A 24,587-nucleotide genomic window follows, 5' to 3' on the forward strand; every position below is an offset into this window, starting at 1 on the left:
AGATTGGAAAAGGCATTCAGAATAGTCCACAGGCAAGACCTTTTCATAGGAAAGCTAGGTGTCAGCCGGGCAAGGTGGGGCAAAAGATTTCGAAATCCAGTTGTGGTTCATTTTAATGAAGGTTAGATCATCTACATTTTGGGTAGCCAGACGAGTCCTTTTTTCTGTTAGTATTGAACCTGCAGCACTGAATACTCTTTCTGATAGGACACTAGCTGCCGGGCAAGCAAGCTCCTGCAATGCATATTCTGCCAATTCTGGCCAGGTGTCTAATTTTGATGCCCAGTAATCAAATGGGAATGACGGTTGAGAGAGAACATCGATAAGGGATGAAAAATAGTTTGTAACCATACTGGACAAATGTTGTCTCCTGTCACTTTGAATTGATGCTGCAGTACCTGTCCTGTCTGCGGTCATAGCAAAATCACTCCACAACCTGGTCAGAAAACCCCTCTGGCCAACGCCACTTCTGATTTCTGCCCCTCTAACTCCTCTGGTCTGCTGGCCCCTGCAGCTCGTGTGAGAACGATCATGGGCGCTGTGTGCATGGAATGCCAGAAGCAAACGGTCAACAAGAGTTGATTGTTTGGTTGCTAATATTAGTTCCAAGTTCTCATGTGGCATTATATTTTGCAATTTGCCTTTATAGCGAGGATCAAGGAGGCAGGCCAACCAGTAATCGTCATCGTTCATCATTTTAGTTATGCGTGTGTCCCTTTTGAGGATACGTAAGGCATAATCCGCCATGTGGGCCAAAGTTCCAGTTCTCAAATCTGCGGTTGTGCTTGGTTGAGGGGCAGTTTCAGGCAAATCCACGTCACTTGTGTCCCTCCAAAAACCAGAACCCGGCCTTGCCGCGCCACCAATTTCCAGTGGCCCCGGAAAAGCTTCCTCATTAAAAATATAATCATCCCCATCATCCTCCTCGTCCTCCTCCTCCTCTTCGCCCGCTAACTCGTCCTGTACACTGCCCTGGCCAGACAATGGCGGACTGTCATCAAGGCTTTCCTCTTCCTCAGCTGCAGACGCCTGATCCTTTATGTGCGTCAAACTTTGCATCAGCAGACGCATTAGGGGGATGCTCATGCTTATTATGGCGTTGTCTGCACTAACCAGCCGTGTGCATTCCTCAAAACACTGAAGGACTTGACACATGTCTTGAATCTTCGACCACTGCACACCTGACAACTCCATGTCTGCCATCCTACTGCCTGCCCGTGTATGTGTATCCTCTCACAAAAACATAACAGCCCGCCTCTGTTCGCACAGTCTCTGAAGCATGTGCAGTGTTGAGTTCCACCTTGTTGCAACGTCTATGATTAGGCGATGCTGGGGAAGGTTCAAAGAACGCTGATAGGTCTGCATACGGCTGGAGTGCACGGGCGAACGGCGGATATGTGAGCAAAGTCCACGCACTTTGAGGAGCAGGTCGGATAACCCCGGATAACTTTTCAGGAAGCACTGCACCACCAGGTTTAAGGTGTGAGCCAGGCAAGGAATGTGTTTCAGTTGGGAAAGGGAGATGGCAGCCATGAAATTCCTTCCGTTATCACTCACTACCTTGCCTGCCTCAAGATCTACAGTGCCCAGCCACGACTGCGTTTCTTTCTGCAAGAACTCGGACAGAACTTCCGCGGTGTGTCTGTTGTCACCCAAACACTTCATAGCCAATACAGCCTGCTGACGTTTGCCAGTAGCTGCCCCATAATGGGAGACCTGGTGTGCAACAGTGGCAGCTGCGGATGGAGTGGTTGTGCGACTGCGGTCTGTGGACGAGCTCTCGCTTCTGCAGGAGGACGAAGAGGAGGAGGAGGGGGTGCGAACGGCTACAGCCAACTGTTTCCTAGACCGTGGGCTAGGCAGAACTGTCCCAAACTTGCTGTCCCCTGTGGACCCTGCATCCACAACATTCACCCAGTGTGCCGTGATGGACACGTAACGTCCCTGGCCATGCCTACTGGTCCATGCATCTGTTGTCAGGTGCACCTTTGTGCTCACAGATTGCCTGAGTGCATGGACAATGCGCTCTTTAACATGCTGGTGGAGGGCTGGGATGGCTTTTCTGGAAAAAAAGTGTCGACTGGGTAGCTCGTAGCGTGGTACAGCGTAATCCATCAGGGCTTTGAAAGCTTCGCTTTCAACTAACCGGTAGGGCATCATCTCTAACGAGATTAGTCTAGCTATGTGGGCGTTCAAACCCTGTGTACGCGGATGCGAGGCTAAGTACTTCCTTTTTCTAACCATAGTCTCATGTAGGGTGAGCTGGACTGGAGAGCTGGAGATCGTGGAACTAGCGGGGGTGCCGGTGGACATGGCAGACTGAGAGACGGTGGGAGATGGTATTGTTGTCGCCGGTGCCCTAGATGCAGTGTTTCCTACTACGAAACTGGTGATTCCCTGACCCTGACTGCTTTGGCCTGGCAAAGAAACCTGCACAGATACTGCAGGTGGTGCGGAAAATGGTGGCCCTACACTGCCGGAAGGGATGTTGCGTTGCTGACTAGCTTCATTGGCCGAGGGTGCTACAACCTTAAGGGACGTTTGGTAGTTAGTCCAGGCTTGCAAATGCATGGTGGTTAAATGTCTATGCATGCAACTTGTATTGAGACTTTTCAGATTCTGTCCTCTGCTTAAGGTAGTTGAACATTTTTGACAGATGACTTTGCGCTGATCAATTGGATGTTGTTTAAAAAAATGCCAGACTGCACTCTTTCTAGCATCGGATACCTTTTCAGGCATTGCAGACTGAGCTTTAACCGGATGGCCACGCTGTCCTCCAACAGGTTTTGGCTTTGCCACGCGTTTTGGGCAAGATACGGGCCCGGCAGATGGAACCTGTTGCAATGTTGATGCCTGCTGCGGCCCCTCCTCCTCCGCTTCAGAACTGCTGCCGCCTGCACCCTGTTCCCCCAATGGCTGCCAATCGGGGTCAAGAACTGGGTCATCTATTACCTCCTCTTCTAGCTCGTGTGCAACTTCGTCTGTGTCACCGTGTCGGTCGGTGGTATAGCGTTCGTGATGGGGCAACATAGTCTCATCAGGGTCTGATTCTTGATCATTACCCTGCGAGGGCAATGTTGTGGTCTGAGTCAAAGGACCAGCATAGTAGTCTGTCTGTAGCTGTGCATCAGTGCACTCCATGTCAGATTCAACTTGTAATGGGCATGGACTGTTAACTGCTTCACTTTCTAAGCCAGGGACGGTATGTGTAAAGAGCTCCATGGAGTAACCCGTTGTGTCGCCTGCTGCATTCTTCTCTGTTGTTGTTTTTGCTGAAGAGGACAAGGAAGCGACTTGTCCCTGACCGTGAACATCCACTAACGACGCGCTGCTTTGACATTTACCAGTTTCACGAGAGGAGGCAAAAGAGCTAGAGGCTGAGTCAGCAAGATAAGCCAAAACTTGCTCTTGCTGCTCCGGCTTTAAAAGCGGTTTTCCTACTCCCAGAAAAGGGAGCGTTCGAGGCCTTGTGTAGCCAGACGACGAACCTGGCTCCACAGCTCCAGACTTAGGTGCAATATTTTTTTTCCCACGACCAGCTGATGCTCCACCACTACCACTACCCTCATTACCAGCTGACAATGAACGCCCCCGGCCACGACCTCTTCCACCAGACTTCCTCATTGTTTTAAAAACGTAAACAAAATAACGGTATTTGTTGCTGTCACACAACTTACACGGTGAGCTATAACTTCAGTATGATTTAGCTACCCCTTTACAGGTGAGTGAGACCACAACGAAAATCAGGCACAATGTTACACACTCTGTTGTTGGTGGCAACAAATGAGAGAAATGCCACACACGCAGGACTGTCACTGAAGCACAAATGTAAATATTAATCTCCCACTGATTTGATTTTTTTTTTTTTAAGGGAGACTTTAGGAAAAAAAAATAATAGAATAAAATGATTTTTTCAGGAAGAATTTAGAAACCAAATAAAATAAAATGATTTTTTCAGGGAGAATTTAGAAAACAAATAAAACAAAAAAAGGCTTTCTATGGCCCACTGAGTGAGAGATGACGCACACAGGAGTCAGGAGTGGCACACAAGCCCACAGGCCAATATTTATCTCCCACTGATTGATGTAGTGATTTTTTCAGGTAGATTTTGGAACCCAAATCAAACTAAAAAAATAATAGGCTTTCTATGGCCCACAATTGGAGAGAGAGAGAGAGAGATGGCACACCCAGGAGTCAAGACTGGCACACAAGCAGAAAGGGCAATATTAATCTCCCACTGATTTTTTTTTTTTTTTTTTTTCAGGGAGACTTTAGGAAAAAAAAATAATAGAGTAAAATGATTTTTTCAGGAAGAATTTAGAAACCAAATAAAATAAAATGATTTTTTCAGGGAGAATTTAGAAAACAAATAAAACAAAAAAAGGCTTTCTATGGCCCACTGAGTGAGAGATGACGCACACAGGAGTCAGGAGTGGCACACAAGCCCAGAGGCCAATATTTATCTCCCACTGATTGATTTATTGATTTTTTCAGGTAGAATTTAGAACCCAAATCAACCAAAAACATAAATAGGCTTTCTATGGCCCACTATTTGTGAGAGAGATGGCACGCTCAGGACTGGCACACAAGCCCAGAGGCCAATATTAATCTCCCACTTTTTTTTTTTTTTCAGGGAAAATTTATAAACCCAATAAAAAAATAAATAAATAGGCTTTCTATGGCCCACTATCTGAGAGAGAGAGATGGCACGCTTAGGACTGGCACACAAGCCCAAAGGCCAATATTAATCTCCCTTTTTTTTTCAGGGAGAATTTATAAAACCAAAAAAAATAAAATAAATAGGCTTTCTATGGCCCACTATTTGTGAGAGAGATGGCACGCTCAGGACTGGCACACAAGCCCAGAGGCCAATATTAATCTCCCACTTTTTTTTTTGTTCCAGGGAAAATTTATAAACCCGATAAAAAAAATAATAAATAGGCTTTCTATGGCCCACTATCTGAGAGAGAGAGATGGCACGCTTAGGACTGGCACACAAGCCCAAAGGCCAATATTAATCTCCCTTTTTTTTTTTCAGGGAAAATTTATAAAACCAAAAAAAATAAATAAATAGGCTTTCTATGGCCCACTATTTGTGAGAGAGATGGCACGCTCAGGACTGGCACACAAGCCCAGAGGCCAATATTAATCTCCCTTTTTTTTTTGTTCCAGGGAAAATTTATAAACCCAATAAAAAAAATAATAAATAGGCTTTCTATGGCCCACTATCTGAGAGAGAGAGATGGCACGCTTAGGACTGGCACACAAGCCCAAAGGCCAATATTAATCTCCCACTGATTGATTTATTGATTTTTTCAGGTTGAATTTAGAACCCAAATAAAGCAAAAAAAAAAAAATGGGCTTTCTATGGCCCACTGAGTGAGTGATGATGCACACAGGAGTCAGGAGTGGCACACAAGCCCTGAGGCCAATATTTTTCTCCCACTGATTGATGTAGTGATTTTTTCAGGTAGATTTTAGAACCCAAATCAAGCAAAAAAATAAATAGGCTTTCTATGGCCCACTGACTGAGAGATGGCACACACAGGAGTCAAGAGTGGCACACAAGCCCTGAGGCCAATATTTTTCTCCCACTGATTGATGTAGTGATTTTTTCAGGTAGATTTTATAACCCAAATCAAGCAAAAAAATAAATAGGCTTTCTATGGCCCACTGAGTGAGAGATGGCACACACAGGGATGGCACTCTAGCAGAAATGTCAATCTTAATCTCCCACAAAAAAAAAAAAAAACAGGGAGTGTCCAACAATTACTATCTCCCTGCAGTAATCTCAGCCAGGTATGGTTGGTTTGCACAGCGGCGTACACACTGCAGTGCAGCTATCAGGGAGCCTTCTAGGGCAGCCCAATGAGCTACAGCGCTGAGGGGAAAAAAAAAATGTAGCTTCCACTGTCCCTGCACACCGAAGGTGGTGTTGGGCAGTGGAAATCGCTACAGCACAAGCGGTTTGGTGGTTAATGGACCCTGCCTAATGCTCAGATCAGCAGCAGTAACATGGCGGTCGGCGGGAACGCCCCTTTATAGCCCCTGTGACGCCGCAGACAGCAAGCCAATCACTGCAATGCCCTTCTCTAAGATGGTGGGGACCAGGACCTATGTCATCACGCTGCCCACACTCTGCGTTTACCTTCATTGGCTGAGAAATGGCGCTTTTCGCGTCATTGAAACGCGACTTTGGCGCGAAAGTCGCGTACCGCATGGCCGACCCCACACAGGGGTCGGATCGGGTTTCATGAAACCCGACTTTGCCAAAAGTCGGCGACTTTTGAAAATGAACGACCCGTTTCGCTCAACCCTATTCGTGATATTAGAAATAGTAGTAGTATTTATTGTAGCAGTAATAATGACAGTATTAAACTAAAACTATATATCAAATACCTTAAGCTCTTCTAATGCCTTTTGTAACTCTTCTGGAGTCTTGTACTCAAAATCTCTCTCTAAATACTCATCTTCAGCTTGAGAAATCCATTCTTGCATTTCAGACAGATCTTTTCGAAGGTTTAATGTTTTCTCCAAACCTCCTTTTAGTGCTGCTTTTTTTGTGTAGGCCTAAATTGAGACATAAACCAACAGCTAGACAGCAGCAAGGACAGTTGAAACGTTTAGATTACAAGTGAAGGTTTCTGGCCAAGTATGGAAGTGGACTATATAAAGGTTTTGTTGAATGTTAGGACAAACAAAAGTTGACATTGTATTTGGATACATCAGGAAAAATGCAGAGCATATAAATAAGAACATCTCTAATATACACACAGAGCGCCTGCATGGTTTTTATCAGAGAAGATGTGCATTAACCCCTGACATTTGAAATCAAATGAAAAGGGCACTTATCTCAAGGACAAATAAAATGTATAACAACAAACAAAATTATATAAAAACAGGAAAAAATATTGACGGCAATAATAGATTTTTATTTTTGAGTAATTGCCATGCCTAAAAACATTTCTGTTTTTGACATTATTATTTTCACATAAACAGGTATTTCTGAAGGCACAAGACTAGAAGTATAGGATTTGCATACATGCGATTACGTGCCTAGTAGAAGTGCGAGGATGGATATAGTTTAGTCGGAGTGACCACCAGCTCCAGGCACTGGTACTGGAATCCTTACAGCACACAGTTCGCACGCTGTGAGGATTCACAAGTCTGTAGTTCCGTTGTTCCATAGAGTGACTGCAGGCTTGTACCCTAAGGCAGGAAAACCCTTTTAACGCTTCACTACATTTGACGTAAGTTTATGACATGGTCAGAAAGAGTTACCACAAATCATGTAAATTTACATCATGGTGATCATGTGGGCACAGGAGCTGTGCTTGCCCAATTGCTGCTGGGCGCTTGGCGTAAGTTAGAACTGCACTCTGGGTGTCACGGCCAGGAGTGGTTTTGGCACCTCCAAAGTGTCATTTACCCCCTAAATGCCGCAATCAATAGCAATCATAGCATTTAGAAGGCTGGGAGAGGGAAGAATAGATAGATAGATATTTAGATACATAGATGTTAATTTTAAAACATTAGATTAGGACCACTATGATACTTTATATTTCTCAGGGCTGTCTCTAATATTCAAGTAGATGTTGTAGAACCAACCTGAGTAAGAATGCACCATACAATATTGTCAGAAAACAAATCCTCGAGTCCCATACCTCGAGTCACACATACCTGTTTACATATTAGGTCCCATTGCTCATTCAGATTTTCTAAATCTCTCTTGAGTTTGGGCAGATAGGCAGGTTCAGCTTTGCTGACTAGTTTCTGTCCAACATCATTGACACTATTCACACTAGGTTGAATTGTTTGGATGTCGTTTACCAATGCCTTAAAAAAAAAAGTACTTTATTAAAAAGTAAAACATTTGAAACATTATGTATGCTGTTCTTACATTTATGAAACAAGTTAGATACTGGTCTACTAGGATACAGTTAATAAAATAAATTAATCTATGATAATTTTCAGTAGAACAATAACTCGATGTCTCATGTACTTACTTTGCACTGTTCTAGTTGCTTTTCAAGAGCTTCAGAATCTCCAATTGCTGGCCAATCTTCATTGAGGAAAACATTAACTTCTGTCATCCACTTATTCAAGGTCTTGAGATCAATCTAAGAAAAAACAAATATATATATTTTATCAATTAATACGACAGTTAAAAATTCATCATCAATGCTAAAGAAAAATAACACAGCATTTATTCACACAGTGTTGTTTGTTGCGTGCAAATAACCTAAATATGCATCAGCAGCCCAGATTCAGTCAAGTTTCTATTGTTTTTGATTTTGAAAAAAGATAAACTCAGCCTGACATGCTATTCTATGCACTAAATATAGATTAAGTCAAAAGGATTTATTAGGATTTGTCAAGATTTTGTTATGAACTGTTCAAAATTGATTTGTAATATGTTCATCAGCAATGGAGGACATTGTACAGTATATTTTAACCATAAAAAAAGGATTAACCTTTGCTTAGTGTCAGCTTTAGAGTTTTGAATTGTTGAAGAACAGAAATGAGCGGATCATACAAAATTCTAATTCATTAAACATACTGATAAGCTAGGCAATTTTTAGACTGCGTGCTAAATCAAAGAGTGTTTCGATTTTTGTCAATAAAAAGTTATAACTTTATTAACACAAACAAATACAGACAAATACAAAAGATAAAACAATGCCTCAAAACCTAACAGATATATATAATGGCAGGTAAGCGTGAAGCAAAATCTAATAGTCGCAAGGGAGCAAGAGATGATAAGATTTTTCAATAATGGAGCATGCTGAGAAAATACCTCCACAGACTTCAAAATATCATCTTATGAAGAATTTCAATATTTAAGTCAACAATTTGTAATTTCAGCAACTTCAGCGAGATGAGGACATGGAGGCTCCAACCGCATGCTCTATTGAAAGTAACCAGAATAGATACTGAACAGAAGTGCTATTCGATTTATGCACAGGCAAAGATATGGATTAGACAACCGTACATATGGTGATAAATATATTAAAGCCAAATGCACAATTTTATTATACAAAAATTGTTCAACAGCTGAGCATGCTGAGAAAATACGTCCCCTAACCACCAATCGCCATTTTATGAAAAATTTCAATGTTGAAATCAACTATTGTTGATATTATATCAATATAATTATATCAACTCCAGCGAGATGAAAAAAATGGAGGTTTCAAACTGCATGCTCTGTTGAATATTGCTGAAATAAATTCTAGACCAAAGTGTGATCAAATTTATACACTCAATCATAACAGTATTGAAGATGTAGGTGAGACAACCGTACACATGCTAATAGATCCATTAGAGCCAAATACGTACTTTTATAACAAACAGGGCGCACTAAAAAATGTAGTCTTATGAAAAGAAATAAATTAAGCATAATAGCAACGACTACTGCATGTAATATATCGGCCCCATAATGTTCATCCAGAAATGGATCATATGCCGGGAAAAAATACTACACTGTCCCAAGAAGACCCAGGTGCTGACTGGAAATAATCTGCACCAAGCCTACATACTAATCTGATGTTAAAGAATGTGGCAGGTGCAGCAAAAAAATACATAAAAAAAAAAATAAATAAATAAAAAAATAATAAACTATGCAGCCTCCTAGCAATCTAGATAAGACACAGTGGGCCCCAAGAGGAAGCTATCGCGAAACGCGCGTCGGGGTTCGGCAGGAATCGGCGTGCCACGTGTGGTGGTCAGCGGGGAGCTTCGCTTTTTAAAGGTAATATGTACCGTTAGGTTTTTCATCTTGAGTATTGACACCCATAGGTGCATGCAGTGCTAGGTGTAGTATAACACTGTGTCTTATCTAGATTGCTAGGAGGCTGCATACTTTATTTATTTTTATTTTTTTTATGTATTTTTTTGCTGCACCTGCCACATTCTTTAACATCAGATTAGTATGTAGGCTTGGTGCAGATTATTTCCAGTCAGCACCTGGGTCTTCTTGGGACAGTGTAGTATTTTTTACCGGCATATGATCCATTTCTGGATGAACATTATGGGGCCGATATATTACATGCAGTAGTCGTTGCTATTATGCTTAATTTATTTCTTTTCATAAGACTACATTTTTTAGTGCGCCCTGTTTGTTATAAAAGTACGTATTTGGCTCTAATGGATCTATTAGCATGTGTACGGTTGTCTCACCTACATCTTCAATACTGTTATGATTGAGTGTATAAATTTGATCACACTTTGGTCTAGAATTTATTTCAGCAATATTCAACAGAGCATGCAGTTTGAAACCTCCATTTTTTCATCTCGCTGGAGTTGATATAATTATATTGATATAATATCAACAATAGTTGATTTCAACATTGAAATTTTTCATAAAATGTCGATTGGTGGTTAGGGGAGGTATTTTCTCAGCATGCTCAGCTGTTGAACAATTTTTGTATAATAAAATTGCGCATTTGGCTTTAATATATTTATCACCATATGTACGGTTGTCTAATCCATATCTTTGCCTGTGCATAAATCGAATAGCACTTCTGTTCAGTATCTATTCTGGTTACTTTCAATAGATCATGCGGTTGGAGCCTCCATGTCCTCATCTCGCTGAAGTTGCTGAAATTACAAATTGTTGACTTAAATATTGAAATTCTTCATAAGATGATATTTTGAAGTCTGTGGAGGTATTTTCTCAGCATGCTCCATTATTGAAAAATCTTATCATCTCTTGCTCCCTTGCGACTATTAGATTTTGCTTCACGCTTACCTGCCATTATATATATCTGTTAGGTTTTGAGGCATTGTTTTATCTTTTGTATTTGTCTGTATTTGTTTGTGTTAATAAAGTTATAACTTTTTATTGACAAAAATCGAAACACTCTTTGATTTAGCACGCAGTCTAAAAATTGCCTAGCTTATCAGTATGTTTAATGATTGAGTAGGGTGTTACCCATCCCACAGGTAGGGGAATGGGTCAGGGTTATATGTTGACAAAATTCTAATTCGCCAGTTCGTGACGATTTTCCATAGAAATTGATTTTCAGAAGTTATTGTCCTCAATTGTAATTCCCCTTATTATGCTCTAGAGTCTATTTACATCCCAAACTATAATAAATGTAAGATGTGAAAATATGAAAATTCTTTTTACTCTCCTTACTGCTCACTTTTCTTGCCCCTCCCCTTCTCACTACTACTGGTCCAGCCCAGGTTGTAACTTCTTACACCTGCTACAAGAGCTGAAATCACCTGTGATGAGGTCTGGAAGGGTTCGGCTCAGGCACGCAAAAGATCACAAAGTTATGATGTCACAACATGCACCTTGATCTTGCTTATGCATCCAGGCCTCATCAGAGACAGATATTCAAGTCTTATAATTAATCTGTCGGGCCCTTCTGCTCTTTCTCGCCACCCGTTCAGTCCTGGTTGCATTTTCGGATCAGGGTTGGCAGTGGGGAAATCCAGCTGCCTTGGTCACTAGGTTCATGTGCAGGTTTCTGCACATGAGCCTGTAAATATTGTGGCTAGAGATGGGCGAACCCCGAGCATGAACTTCACCAGGAAGTCAGTGTTACTGTTTGGGTTCGGCCCCTGAACACCGGGTGTTTCTCGTGCTGTCATGTGCATGGTAGTGGAGCAAACACTGCCTCTGATTTGCTTGCTGAATGACAAGACCACATATAAAAAGCTGCCCTCTGACCCGACATGTTCTTTTCAAACAGAGTCATTTAAATTGGTGGATGATGGTGTAGCACTGGGTGTATTAACTGAAACCCAGATGGAGTATTTAAAAATAAATCATCCTGTCATCCCTGCAATGTATGGATTACCTAAGGGCCCCATCACACTTAGCAACGCTAAAGCGATCCCAACAACGATATGACCTGGCTGTCAGGGATCGTTGCTGCGTCGCTATGTGGTCGCTGGTGAGATGTCAAACAGTGAGATCTTCCCAACGACGCAGCAGCGATGCGGCGACCTGTACAACGATGTCGTTGGTCGTTGTGACCCTGTCACATGGCAGCTATTATGACGATTAAAACCTCGATGAGGGACGTCCTGTGTGACGTTGTAGTCACACGGGTGTGCATTTGCGTTGCCTTTTCCGTGCCCATTCAGTTCTGATTGGTGGTCGCTACTGCGTTCTGATTGGCGGCCTTGCCCTATGAGGCGACACAATAGCCCTTCCGTCCTTTGTTCCTGACCGCGTGGTGGTTTGCAGATTAAGGAAAAATGAAAACGCATTTGAGACCCCAAACGATACCTACCGTGCACAAAATATAGGTGTCAGAGGAACCGTTGAAGAATAGATAAATCGAAGAGGAGTCGCAGGGCGGAGAACTCTACAACGATCTGCAAACCACCACGCGGTCAGGAACAAAGGATGGAAGCGCTACTGTGTCGCCTTCTGTTGAAGGCATGACCACCAATCAGAACGCAGTAGCGACCACCAATCGGAGCGGAGAGGTGGGGAAAAGGCAACGCAAATGCACGCCTATGTGTCGGTGTCTGAGTCGTCAACGAGGTCGTTGGTAAGGTGTCAAACACAGCGATATGTGCTACCCAGCGGGACCTCAACGATCAAAACAAGGTCCAGGCCATTCCGACACGACCAGCGATCTCACAGCAGGGGCATGGTCGCTGCTATGAGTCAAACATAGCGAGATCGCTACTGAGGTCGCTGTTGCGTCACAAAACTTGTGACTCAGCAGCGATCTCACTAGCGACCTCGCTTAGTGTGAAGTTGTTAGGGCTAGCGGAATGCACCAAATACAAAGACAGATAGAGTATGGTGCGTTCGCAGCCCGGGGTCCACCGTGCAGAGATGGAACCTGCTGCCAAGTAATGACGGACTATATGGCGGTACTCATAAGTATACACACGTGGGTTAAACTTCACCCAGCGTGAAGGAAGCGATCCTTTTGCGTCACAGGATCGCGGTACCGCACATAGAGCGCGAGCAAGTAGTCAGCGAACTCAACCCCAACTAGGATTGAAGTCCGATTAGACCCTTGCTGGCACAACACCGCAACTGGGTGTGTAAGGAAGCTGAATAACAATATTAGGGCACAAGAGTTCATGCGGTGCCGCACTGACGAACGCCACTAACCACCCAGGTTTGGGTAAGGAAAGCACAGAGGAAGTGCACGGCGCCATACTGGCGGTCACAGCAACTGGACGCTGTAATGTGTGATTCGTGCTGTAGGATAAGTCGGGCACTAGATAGCAACCATACACCTTCCGCGAACAGACATTCAATAGGGAAGGGGTATCCAAGGACGACTTGCACTCACAACAAGCACACATATGCAAATGTACACTAGCGCATGGCCGTGCGGTCATGCGCAGTTTATATAGTTGCAGCACAGGAAGTGGCCACAGAAACTTTGCCCTTCCAAGACCTGCCAAGAGGACCAATGGAATGTGCTGCAGGGCCTGAGCACATGACCCTCGATCTCCAACGGGAGATCTTGCCCTGGGCATGCTCAGTGTGTGCAGACAAGGACTTAGTCCCAGAGAAGTCCGCTCGCTGCTGACCAGCACTGGCTTTAATGGCAGAAGCTGAAGAAGCAGCAGTAACTCTCTGTACAGAGTGAGACTGAGCAAGACGCTGGGACCGACGTCCCTGCTGAGCAGACTCCACTGCGGCTGGATAAGAATGGGAGACCGCAGCGGAGATGGCTGTGCAGAAGCGGGAACTCGAGACCTAACATTACCCCCCCTCCTAGGGCCCCCCCCTCCTTGGGCCTCGCTACGCTCGAAGGCAGCAATGAGCTGTGGGGCCCGAATGTTTTCAGCAGGCTCCCATGGCCTGTCCTCTGGGCCATAACCCTTCCAATCCACCAGATAGAACTTTTTGCCGCGTACAACCTTGCACCCCAAAATAGCGTTCACCTCGTAATCGTCCGTAGACGAACCCGATGTCCCGGCAGATGACTCGGAAAACCGGGACATGCATACGGGTTTCAAGAGGGACACATGAAAGGTGTCGGTGATACCCAAGCGTGGAGGAAGAGCCAAACGGTAGACCACAGGATTAACCTGTTCGAGAACCTTGAAGGGACCCAAGTAGCGAGGAGCAAACTTAGTGGACTCAACTCGCAGCCTGATGTTACGGGCGGAGAGCCACACCAAGTCGCCAGGAGCAAAGGTCGGAGCGGGGCGCCGATGAACATCGGCGGAGGACCTCATTCTCTCCTTGGAGTCCCGAATGGCATCCTGCGTGCGGTCCCAAATGTCCTGTGCCTCCACAGCCCAGTCTGCCACCCTGGAGTCAGCAGAAGACACAGGCATGGGCACAGGAACACGCGGATGCTGGCCGTAATTTAGGAGGAATGGAGTCTGACCGGTGGAGTCGGCTACGGCATTGTTAAGTGCAAACTCTGCCCACGGTAGCAAGGATGCCCAGTCATCCTGCCTGGCAGAAACAAAATGTCGTAAATATGTGACCAAGGTCTGGTTGGCCCTCTCTACCAACCCATTCATCTCGGGATGATATGCCAAAGAGAGATTCAACTCAATACTGAGTAGACGACAAAGCTCTCTCCAGAATCGAGACGCAAACTGGGGACCCCGGTCACTAACAATTTTGTCTGGCATACCGTGTAGGCGAAAGATATGCTTGACGAACAAGACAGCCAACGCCCGTGCAGAAGGTAGCCGTGGAAGAGGCACCAAGTGCACCATTTTGGAAAAATGGTCGGTGATCACCCAGATAATGGTGCAGTTACGAGACGTGGGTAAGCCCACCACAAAGTCCATCCCGACCATCTCCCAGGGCCTGTCCGCCACCGGCAGAGGATAAAGCAAACCAGCTGGCCGTTGCCGAGGAGTCTTGTTCTTGGCGCAAGAGACACACGCCCGAACATACTCTGCGACATCACGAGCCATATGCGGCCACCAGTATGTCCTCGCCAGTAACTCAGATGTCCTTTTGGTACCAAAATGTCCACCCACCCTGGACGAGTGTGCCCAAGAAAGAACCTCCGGTCGCAAACTGGATGGTAGAAAAGTCTTGCCCGGGGGCACAGACTCTAGCGAAACCGGGGCTACAGTTCTCAAGCTCTCGGTGGGGACAATAAGCCGAGGCTCCTCCTCCTCCTCCGCAGATGACACAACGGAGCGAGAGAGAGCGTCGGCCCGAATGTTCTTCTCCCCAGAAAGAAAATGGAGGGTGAAATGAAACCGGGGAAGAATAAGGACCATCTGGCCTGGCGAGAATTCAACCGCTGGGCTGTCTGCAGGTACACCAAATTTTTATGGTCTGTGAAGACTTGGAAGGGAAAACGTGCTCCCTCCAAGAGATGTCTCCACTCCGAGAAAGCCAACTTCATGGCTAGCAACTCCCTGTCCCCGATGGAATAATTCCTCTCTGCTGGTGAGAAGGTCTTGGAGAAAAAGAAGCAAGGATGCTTCCGACCTTGAGCATCCTTTTGGAAGAGGACTGCTCCAGCACCAACAGAAGAGGCATCCACCTCCATGATAAATGGCTTATCAACATCGGGGCGATGTAGGATGGGAGCGCTAGCGAAGTGTGACTTTATAGATTTAAAGGCCTTGGAGACCTCCTCAGACCACAATTTGGGATTCGCCCCCTTCTTGGTGAGGGCAACCAAGGGAGCTACCAAAGTTGAGAAGTGCGGAATGAACTGGCGATAATAATTAATGAACCCCATAAAGCGCTGCACCGCTTTAAGAGAATGGGGTTCCTGCCAGTCCATCACAGCCTGTAGTTTGGCAGGATCCATAGCCAATCCCTGGGCAGAGATGATGTAGCCTAGGAAAGGTAAGGACTCCTGCTCAAATATACACTTCTCCAACTTGGCATAGAGGGAGTTTGCCCGTAGGAGGTCGAAGACTTTGCAAACATCTCTCCGGTGGGAGTCAATATCTGGAGAGTAGATGAGAATATCATCCAGATAGACTACGACCGAGGTGGAAAGCATATCCCGGAAGATATCGTTCACAAAGTCTTGGAAAACGGCTGGGGCATTACAGAGCCCGAAGGGCATCACCAGATATTCATAGTGCCCATCCCTGGTGTTAAAAGCCGTCTTCCATTCGTCCCCCTCACGGATGTGAATCAGGTTGTAAGCACCCTGCAGATCTAGTTTAGTAAATACCCTTGCTCCCCGAAGCCTATCGAAGAGCTCAGATATCAAGGGCAAAGGATACTTATTTTTAACGGTGATGGCATTAAGACCCCTGTAGTCTATGCATGGACGCAATTCCCCACTCTTCTTCTGCACGAAGAAGAACCCTGCCCCAGCAGGTGACACTGACTTCCTAATGAATCCTCTTGCCAGATTTTCCTGGATGTACTGTGACATTACCTCCGTCTCCGGGAGAGATAACGGATAGACTCAACCCCGGGGAGGCTCAGCACCAGGCAAGAGATCAATAGGACAGTCATAGGGGCGATGGGGCGGAAGGATCTCCGCCGCCTTTTTGGAGAACACGTCTGCATAAGACCAATACTGCTTGGGGAGAGAGGAAAGATCTGCGGGTACCTCTGTAGTAGCAACCTGAACGCACTCCCTCTGACACCTACCCACACAAGATTCGCCCCATCCCAGAATTCTGCCAGAGGACCACTCAATATGAGGAGAGTGGTACCGTAGCCAAGGTATTCCCAACAGGACCTCATCAATTCCCTCAGGAATGACGAGCAGAGATATAATCTCCTGATGAGATGGCGACATGGACAGAGTAAAAGGGATGGTCTGGTGTGTAATCTGTGAGGGCAGTGTCGACCCATTCACCACTCGTACTGTTACTGGTTGAGCTAGCATAACCAGGGGTATTGCGTGACGTTGGGCGAAGGCAGAAGACATAAAATTGCCCTCCGCCCCAGAATCCACGCAGAGCTCTACCGAGTGGGAGAATGAGCCTATAGTAATTGTCCCCTTAAAGGACAATTTAGAGGCAAATGTCGCCGTGTCTAGTGTACCTCCACCTACTACCACTAGACGCTGACGTTTCCTCGACCGCTGAGGACATCTGGTGGCTAGATGTCCTGACTGCTGGCAAACATGACAGACCTTGAGTGCACAAGCGGTCCGGGACTTAGATCCCGCTTGTGACACTTCCCTGGCCTCATGTGACTCAGGAACCAGGACCGGAGATTCCAGAGGTTTGGCGAAGGTAGGAGCCAGCCGAAACCTCTGCCTACACTGTTCTCGCTCTAACCTCCGCTCGCTAAAACGGAGGTCAATTCGAGTGGAGACAGTTATTAACTCCTCCAGTGTGGCAGGAATCTCCCTAGTGGCCAGAGCGTCCTTAACGTGGTCAGCCAGGCCCCTCCAAAATATGGGGATAAGAGCTTTATCCGACCAATCCAGCTCAGAAGCTAAAGTGCGGAATTGGACGGCAAACTGACTGACCAAGGACTCACCCTGAGTTAATGCCAGCAGTTGGAGCGCAGTATCATGGGTGACTTGAGGTCCTAAAAAGACCTGTTTCAGAGTGCTCAGAAACAGTGGAGCACTCTGCACCACATGATCGCCACGCTCCCACAGCGGCGTAGCCCATTCCAACGCCCTGTCCGACAAGAGAGACACTATAAATCCCACCTTAGCCCGCTCTGTGGGAAAACATGCAGCCAGGAGCTCGAGGTGAATAGAGCACTGACTCACAAATCCCCTACAAAATTTGCTATCACCAGAAAATTTTTCTGGCAGCGGGAGGCGAGAAAATGTCGGAGCAGGGGTGGCAATGGACAGGGTTGCTGCAGCCACGCTAGCAGCCTGTACAGCAACTGCGGTAACATCCACAGCTGGGGTTGCGCTCTCAAGAGCCGCCAACCTACCCTCCAGCTGCTGGATATACCGCAAGGATTGCTGTTTGTCCGTCATTACTAGCCAGACCCTGGCGCTAGTGTAATGTTAGGGCTAGCGGAACACACCAAATACAAAGACAGATAGAGTATGGTGCGTTCGCAGCCCGGGGTCCACCGTGCAGAGATGGAACCTGCTGCCAAGTAATGACGGACTATATGGCGGTACTCATAAGTATACACACATGGGTTAAACTTCACCCAGAGTGAAGGCAGCGATCCTGTTGCATCACAGGATCGCGGTACTGCACATAGAGCGCGAGCAAGTAGTCAGCGAACTCAACCCCAACTAGGATTGAAGTCCGATTAGACCCTTGCTGGCACAACACCGCAACTGGGTGTGTAAGGAAGCTGGATAACAATATTAGGGCACAAGAGTGCATGCGGTGCCGCACTGACGAACGCCACTAACCACCCAGGCTTGGGTAAGGAAAGCACAGAGGAAGTGCACGGCGCCGTACTGGCGGTCACAGCAACTGGACGCTGTAATGTGTGATTCGTGCTGTAGGATAAGTCGGGCGCTAGATAGCAACCATACACCTTCCGCGAACAGACATTCAATAGGGAAGGGGTATCCAAGGACGACTTGCACTCACAACAAACACACATATGCAAATGTACACTAGCGCATGGCCGTGCGGTCATGCGCAGTTTATATAGTTGCAGCACAGGAAGTGGCCACAGAAACTTTGCCCTTCCAAGACCTGCCAAGAGGACCAATGGAATGTGCTGCAGGGCCTGAGCACATGACCCTCGATCTCCAACGGGAGATCTTGCCCTGGGCATGCTCAGTGTGTGCAGACAAGGACTTAGTCCCAGAGAAGTCCGCTCGCTGCTGACCCACACTGGCTTTAATGGCAGAAGCTGAAGAAGCAGCAGTAACTCTCTGTACAGAGTGAGACTGAGCAAGACGCTGGGACCGACGTCCCTGCTGAGCAGACTCCACTGCGGCTGGATAAGAATGGGAGACCGCAGCGGAGATGGCTCGAGATTCCCCATGTGCAGAAGCGGGAACTCGAGACCTAACAGAAGTAGCCTTAAAGTCCATAAGGGAAACTTGCCTCCACCGATGCGCCCCATTATATTGGGCATTGCCTCTCTCACAGAACATCTTAGTCTGTGGTTAGAATCTCTGCTGCAGCCTTTAGTCGTGTGAGTCCCTGGATTTTTCAGAGACTCCAAAGATGTTCTGCATCAACTCTACAACACTTTATGGAATAATAATCTTCACTGGATTGGTTGTGATGTGATTTCTCTCTATACCTCCATACCGCAAAATGTGATTATTAAAGTGCTTGAATTTCACTTGAACAAATACAGTGATTATGCTACTGATTTTTTAAATTTTATTATGCAAGGTATAAATTTTTTAATGAATCACAACTATTTTTCCTTTGATCAGTGCAAGGGGGTCTCAATGGGCGGTAAGCACTCATCATTAGTAGCCAATTTGTTTACGTCCTATTGGGAAGAGTTAATTTTGTATTCTGTCAATAATCTTTTCTTGTCTGATGTGTTCTGGTATGGCAGATACATTGACGATACACTTCTCATTTGGAGTGGAGATGTGTCTGCCATACCGGTACCTGTGGATTACTTTAATTCAAATGATTTCAACCTTTGGTTTACATGTAGTACTAATCCTTGCACTATTTCATTCTTGGATTTAACATTGCGTGGTGTTGTAGGTGGCACTATTATTACATCCACTAATTGTAAACCATTATTGGATAATAGCATATTACATGCTTCTAGTAGCCATCCTGACAATGGTACTTTTGAGAACAAGAAAATGATTTGTTCTATTCAATAAAGTTCTCATCATAATATTATTAAATCTCTCGTCCTAAAAAATATTCCCATTCTGTATGAACATGAGTTTTTAGCAACTATTTTATCTTTGGGTGGTGGCAAAAAAGGCCACTACCTTATGTGACACTCTTTCACCGAGTTTTTTTAATCCCAGTAATAGATCACTTACCTGGTAATATCATAGTGGTTTTTATCATTGTAGTGCATCTAGATGCAGAACATGCGCTCACTCTACTATTGCACATTCTTTTTATGATAGTGAAAATAAACAACAATATAAAATACAACAACTGATCACTTGTAATAGTAGAACTTGTGATTTATATGATCAAATATACAAAATATAATTTGAGCTATATAGGCTGCACTACTTGAATGCTTAAAGTCTGCATTTCAGAGCATATTACCGATATTGTTACCTCCAACAAAGTTAATCGCTCTATTTCACTTGCATCTAAGCACATTGTCTCTTGTCATCAGAGAAGTATGGCATACTTGGAAGTTATTGGCATTGAGAATCTTACATTACCAGCAAAAGGAGGAGACTTTAAGAGATGCTTAATGATGCATGTAGCGTATTGGATGTTCTGCTTTAATACCTGTCATTCTGCAGGTTTAAATGCGCAAAAAGAGATTTTGTTCCACTACTAAAGTACAACTATTTTATAAAAACTTTATTTCTTATGTGTTTTCCTGTTCTTTTTTATGCATATTTTCTAGATATTTATCTTTATTTGTGATTTTAAATTTTGTGAGTCATTTCAAGTATCATGTGATTGGTAATTAATTCTCATTGGTTGGGTCTGATATATAATCATGCTGTTACCAATGTTGAGTAGCTTTGAGAAAGAACAAGCTATTGTTCGAAACGCGTTGTCTGTTAAATCACTATTATGTGATTTCAACCGACTGGATTTTGCTTTTTATTCACAATAAATTTGGAATTTTTTTGGAAGCTGTATTTTTCCTTTTTTTTGCTCCATTTGTTCCATGTGATGACTTTGCGATATCCACGCTTCCACACAACACATGCCTAACAGATGAGCTGTTTTTTCTACTCCTGCACTGCTTCTGATCGGTGGTAAAATCATTGCCGATGGTCAGACAGCCGTGGATCCCACTCTGTCAAATGACAGCATCAGCTGTGAATGGAGGTAAAAAGTTTACTACCAGTCACTGGCGTCGGCTGATGGGACTACTGAACCCTACAGCCAATGCCTGCTGCCACTAATAACAGAGAGAGCAGGCACAGCTGATGGTCATATTCATCAGCAGGCATCTACGCTCTAAATAAAAGATTAAAACAAAAAAGAAGTGGGTTCCTTGTATTTTTGATAACCAGCCAGGTACAACTAACAGCTGCGGACTGCAACCCTCAGCTGTCAGTGTTAGCAAGGCTGGTTATCAGGAACATAGGGGTTTCCATGCTGATTTTTTGACTCTTCAGGTCTGTACAATTACAGCAATACAAAACTAGCATAACTCAAAGTATTGAAAAAAAACATTTGTTTTAAAAAAATTGGTCTGTGCCACCATTTTTGGAGAGAGGTAAAATTTTTATTTTTCCACAAAGCAGCGTGAGCTTGTATTTTGCATGGCTGGCAAACGTTTTTATTGGTTCTGTTTTAAAGTACATGCAGTGTTTTGATTACTTTTTATTGTATTTTTAAAGAGGTTTTTGACAAGAAAAAACAATTCTTGCATTTCATTTTTTTATTTTTACAGTCTTTACTGTATGGGTTATTTTACTTTATGTTTTGATAAACCGTACTTTATAAATGCGACAATACTAAATATGATTTTTTATTATTTTTATTTTATTTGTTTTTAATGGGGGGAAAAATAGAGATGAGTAATTTTTTTCTATTTCCTGAGATTTTTATAAACTTTGTTTCATTTGAATGCTTGTTCTATATGCTGCAATACCACTGTTTGACAGTATATGCCATAAATCCCATTCTCCTATAAAGCTCAGCCAGTAGTTAGGTTGCACCAACATGTAAGCCATGGAAGACTTCAGCAGGCCCCTGGTTGCCATTGTTACTTCACAACAGTATTACTAGGGGGCTGGCAAAGGAGTAGCATTGTGCGCACCAAAAAGAGTTCCATTAAAATGCCACTGTCAGACATTGACACTATCTAAATTATTAACAGCAGCAATCAAAGCTAAACTTAGCTCTGGTTGATTCTACTAAAGACATATAACACAGTGTGCATCTGCAGCAAAGTAGAACGCTCAGCTATTTCCATACTTGTGGACTCCAAAACTTTTGCACTGGTACATCCATTTGAACTAAGGGGCTAATGAGGTTGATAGGTGGTATTAGTATATAAATAAGTCTAGAAATTACAGGCAATTTAACATTTTATATGTTGGGGTTGATAAGTTGCATAAATGTGCACACGTACCCAAGATAATTGAAAGATGTAAGAAAGAATGTAATTATTGCATTTGTTAAGGCCTATTTCACAAATTTAAATCAACAGCTTTATATATGTGCATGAGGCAGTTGGCTAAGATCAGGAATACAAAAGTCTCTGACCTGGTGATTTACATGCAGAGAAGGTCCAGTGAAATCTTGTGAAGTCTTCTGACACTCCAAAGAAGAGGAGAGTGCTTACAGTCCGAACATTGGCATTACTGCTTACAGCTTGTATGTGGATTGCTCATGGACCAGGATGCTGCTTCAGCTGGTGGCGTGCACTGGAATGGTTACAGTTGAACTCAAAGTTCAGTTGGTTAAAGGAGAGCGTGTCTCTGACTGTTGCATAATGCTCTGATGATCCTGCGTAACGTCATTGAGATTTGACCTAGAGCCAAAATCAGACCTGTTTCAAAACGGAAAGAAAGTCGACTGATTTTGAAACTTATTGGATTTTGACTCTAGCTCCACCATCAGAGCATACTGCAACAGGCAGAGAGATGCTCATTTTAGACCAACTGAAATTGCACCTCCGACAAGTGCTGAATCCTGAACCACGAGCAATCTGTATAGCTGTATGCAGTTATCCCAGCGTTTGAACTGTAAGCATTCACCTTTGGAGTGTCAGAACACTTCACAAGATTTCACAGAAGCTTCGCTACATATAATCACCAGGTCAGAGACTGGTATTTCCACCTTCATCTATTTCACTCTGCAACCATAGTATTAGCTTAAATTTACCGCACAGCTGTGATTCCAACAATAAGATAACTCCTCAGCGAGACTGTGACGATGCTTAATACTACTACTGACAGCACAAACAACTATCCGTTATATAAGTGTGAAATACTTACCTATAAGACCTGTGTGGTAATAATATGATCTCTTATAAAAATCAAGAGTATTGTAGATACCAATATCACAGTAATCCCCTTAGAATTTTGAATTGTCTATAACTTTATGTCCCCCCCATAGCAATGTTTGGAACCTACTTTTATTTATCATTTAGTCACTTTTTTACAGCAACAAGTGGAAGTTGCTAACTAGGCAACCTGACAAACAACTAGGTGTCAGGCACCAGCGCACTTAATCTCATTTTGTTAGATCTTAAATTAGGTACCCATAAAGTTTGATTGGCCTTTACTTCGTATAATACATTTTTTATTTCAAGCATTAATTTTTTTCCTTTAGAAGTATTTCTTTTAAAATAACATGCAGAATCTTATAGAATTATTTTTATTATGGTATGGGATAAATAGCAAGAAATGCCATTAGACCTACCTGGAACTGTCTATATTTGTTGAGTAATTCTTCTAGTTTTTGGCATTGCCCTGCTATCTGAGTTGATAAAAAATTCCAACGGCTTTGGGCTTGGTCAATTTCTGCCCAGTACTTTTGCTTAACATCAGCAGGTGCTTTGCTAGATAATTCCTCTGCAGTTTTGCTGAGATAATTCATATCAGCCTGATGTTCCTGCAGGGAACTTTGTAAGGCCTGGTTAAAAAAAAGAATAGAACATAAAATTACATAATAAAATAAACATTTTGCTTTCACGTGAGACAAATCTGCATATATACTACAAAGCTAAACATGTGGAGACTAGATCATCTAATCAATATATTTGTGTTGAATATTTAAGTCCAAAACCAAACAATATGGTCCTCCAGTATATTTGTACAACAGCCTGCAAGACAGCTGCATTAGGAGAGGTAGCATTTGCATATAATTTGTTAAACCCTGTTCTAGAGAATATTTCCCCTCCATTTAGCTCCCAAGAAATAAGCACCACTTCAACTGTTAATTAGATTTTAGTTTATTTTATGCACATTGTAGCAGTGTTTACAATGGCATTTTTAAACCTTTAAGGTACCGTCACACGAGACGATATCGCTAGCGATTCGTGACGTTGCAGCGTCCTCGCTAGCGATATCGTCCAGTGTGACAGGCAGCAGCGATCAGGCCCCTGCTGTGCTGTCGCTGGTCGGGGAAGAAAGTCCAGAACTTTGTTTCGTCGCTGGACTTCCCGCAGACATCGCTGAATCGGCGTGTGTGACACCGATTCAGCGATGTCTTCGCTGGTAACCAGGGTAAACATCGGGTTACTAAGCGCAGGGCCGCGATTAGTAACCCGATGTTTACCCTGGTTACCAGCGTTAAAGTAAAAAAAACAACCGCTACATACTTACCTACCGCTGTCTGTCCTCGGCGCTCTGCTTCTCTGGTCTGGCTGTGAGCACAGCGGCCGGAAAGCAGAGCGGTGACGTCACCGCTCTGCTTTCCGGCTGCCCGGCGCTCACAGCCAGACCAGAGAAGCAGAGCGCCGAGGACAGACAGCGGTAGGTAAGTATGTAGTGTTTGTTTTTTTACTTTAACGATGGTAACCAGGGTAAACATCGGGTTACTAAGCGCGGCCCTGCGCTTAGTAACCCGATGTTTACCCTGGTTACCGTCATCGTTGGTCGCTGGAGAGCTGTCTGTGTGACAGCTCTCCAGCGACCAAACAGGGACACTGCAGCGATCCGGATCGTTGTCGGTATCGC

The 24,587-nt window shown here is 44.2% G+C and overlaps 1 protein-coding gene across 1 annotated transcript in view; it reads right to left on the reverse strand.

Moving 5' to 3' along the window:
- Positions 1–24,587, reverse strand: part of DMD (dystrophin) — a 4,179,683-nt gene that overhangs the window by 2,469,350 nt on the left and 1,685,746 nt on the right. The window contains exons 23-26 of the mRNA XM_069757653.1: positions 23,329–23,541; positions 8,007–8,120; positions 7,681–7,836; positions 6,400–6,570 (exon numbers count right to left, since the gene is read on the reverse strand). Coding sequence (XP_069613754.1) covers positions 6,400–6,570; positions 7,681–7,836; positions 8,007–8,120; positions 23,329–23,541 — 654 coding nt within the window. The remainder of the gene's footprint in view (positions 1–6,399; positions 6,571–7,680; positions 7,837–8,006; positions 8,121–23,328; positions 23,542–24,587) is intronic.

The sequence above is a fragment of the Ranitomeya imitator genome, chromosome 3, assembly GCF_032444005.1.
Source record: "Ranitomeya imitator isolate aRanImi1 chromosome 3, aRanImi1.pri, whole genome shotgun sequence".
Classification (NCBI taxonomy): Eukaryota; Metazoa; Chordata; class Amphibia; order Anura; family Dendrobatidae; genus Ranitomeya; species Ranitomeya imitator.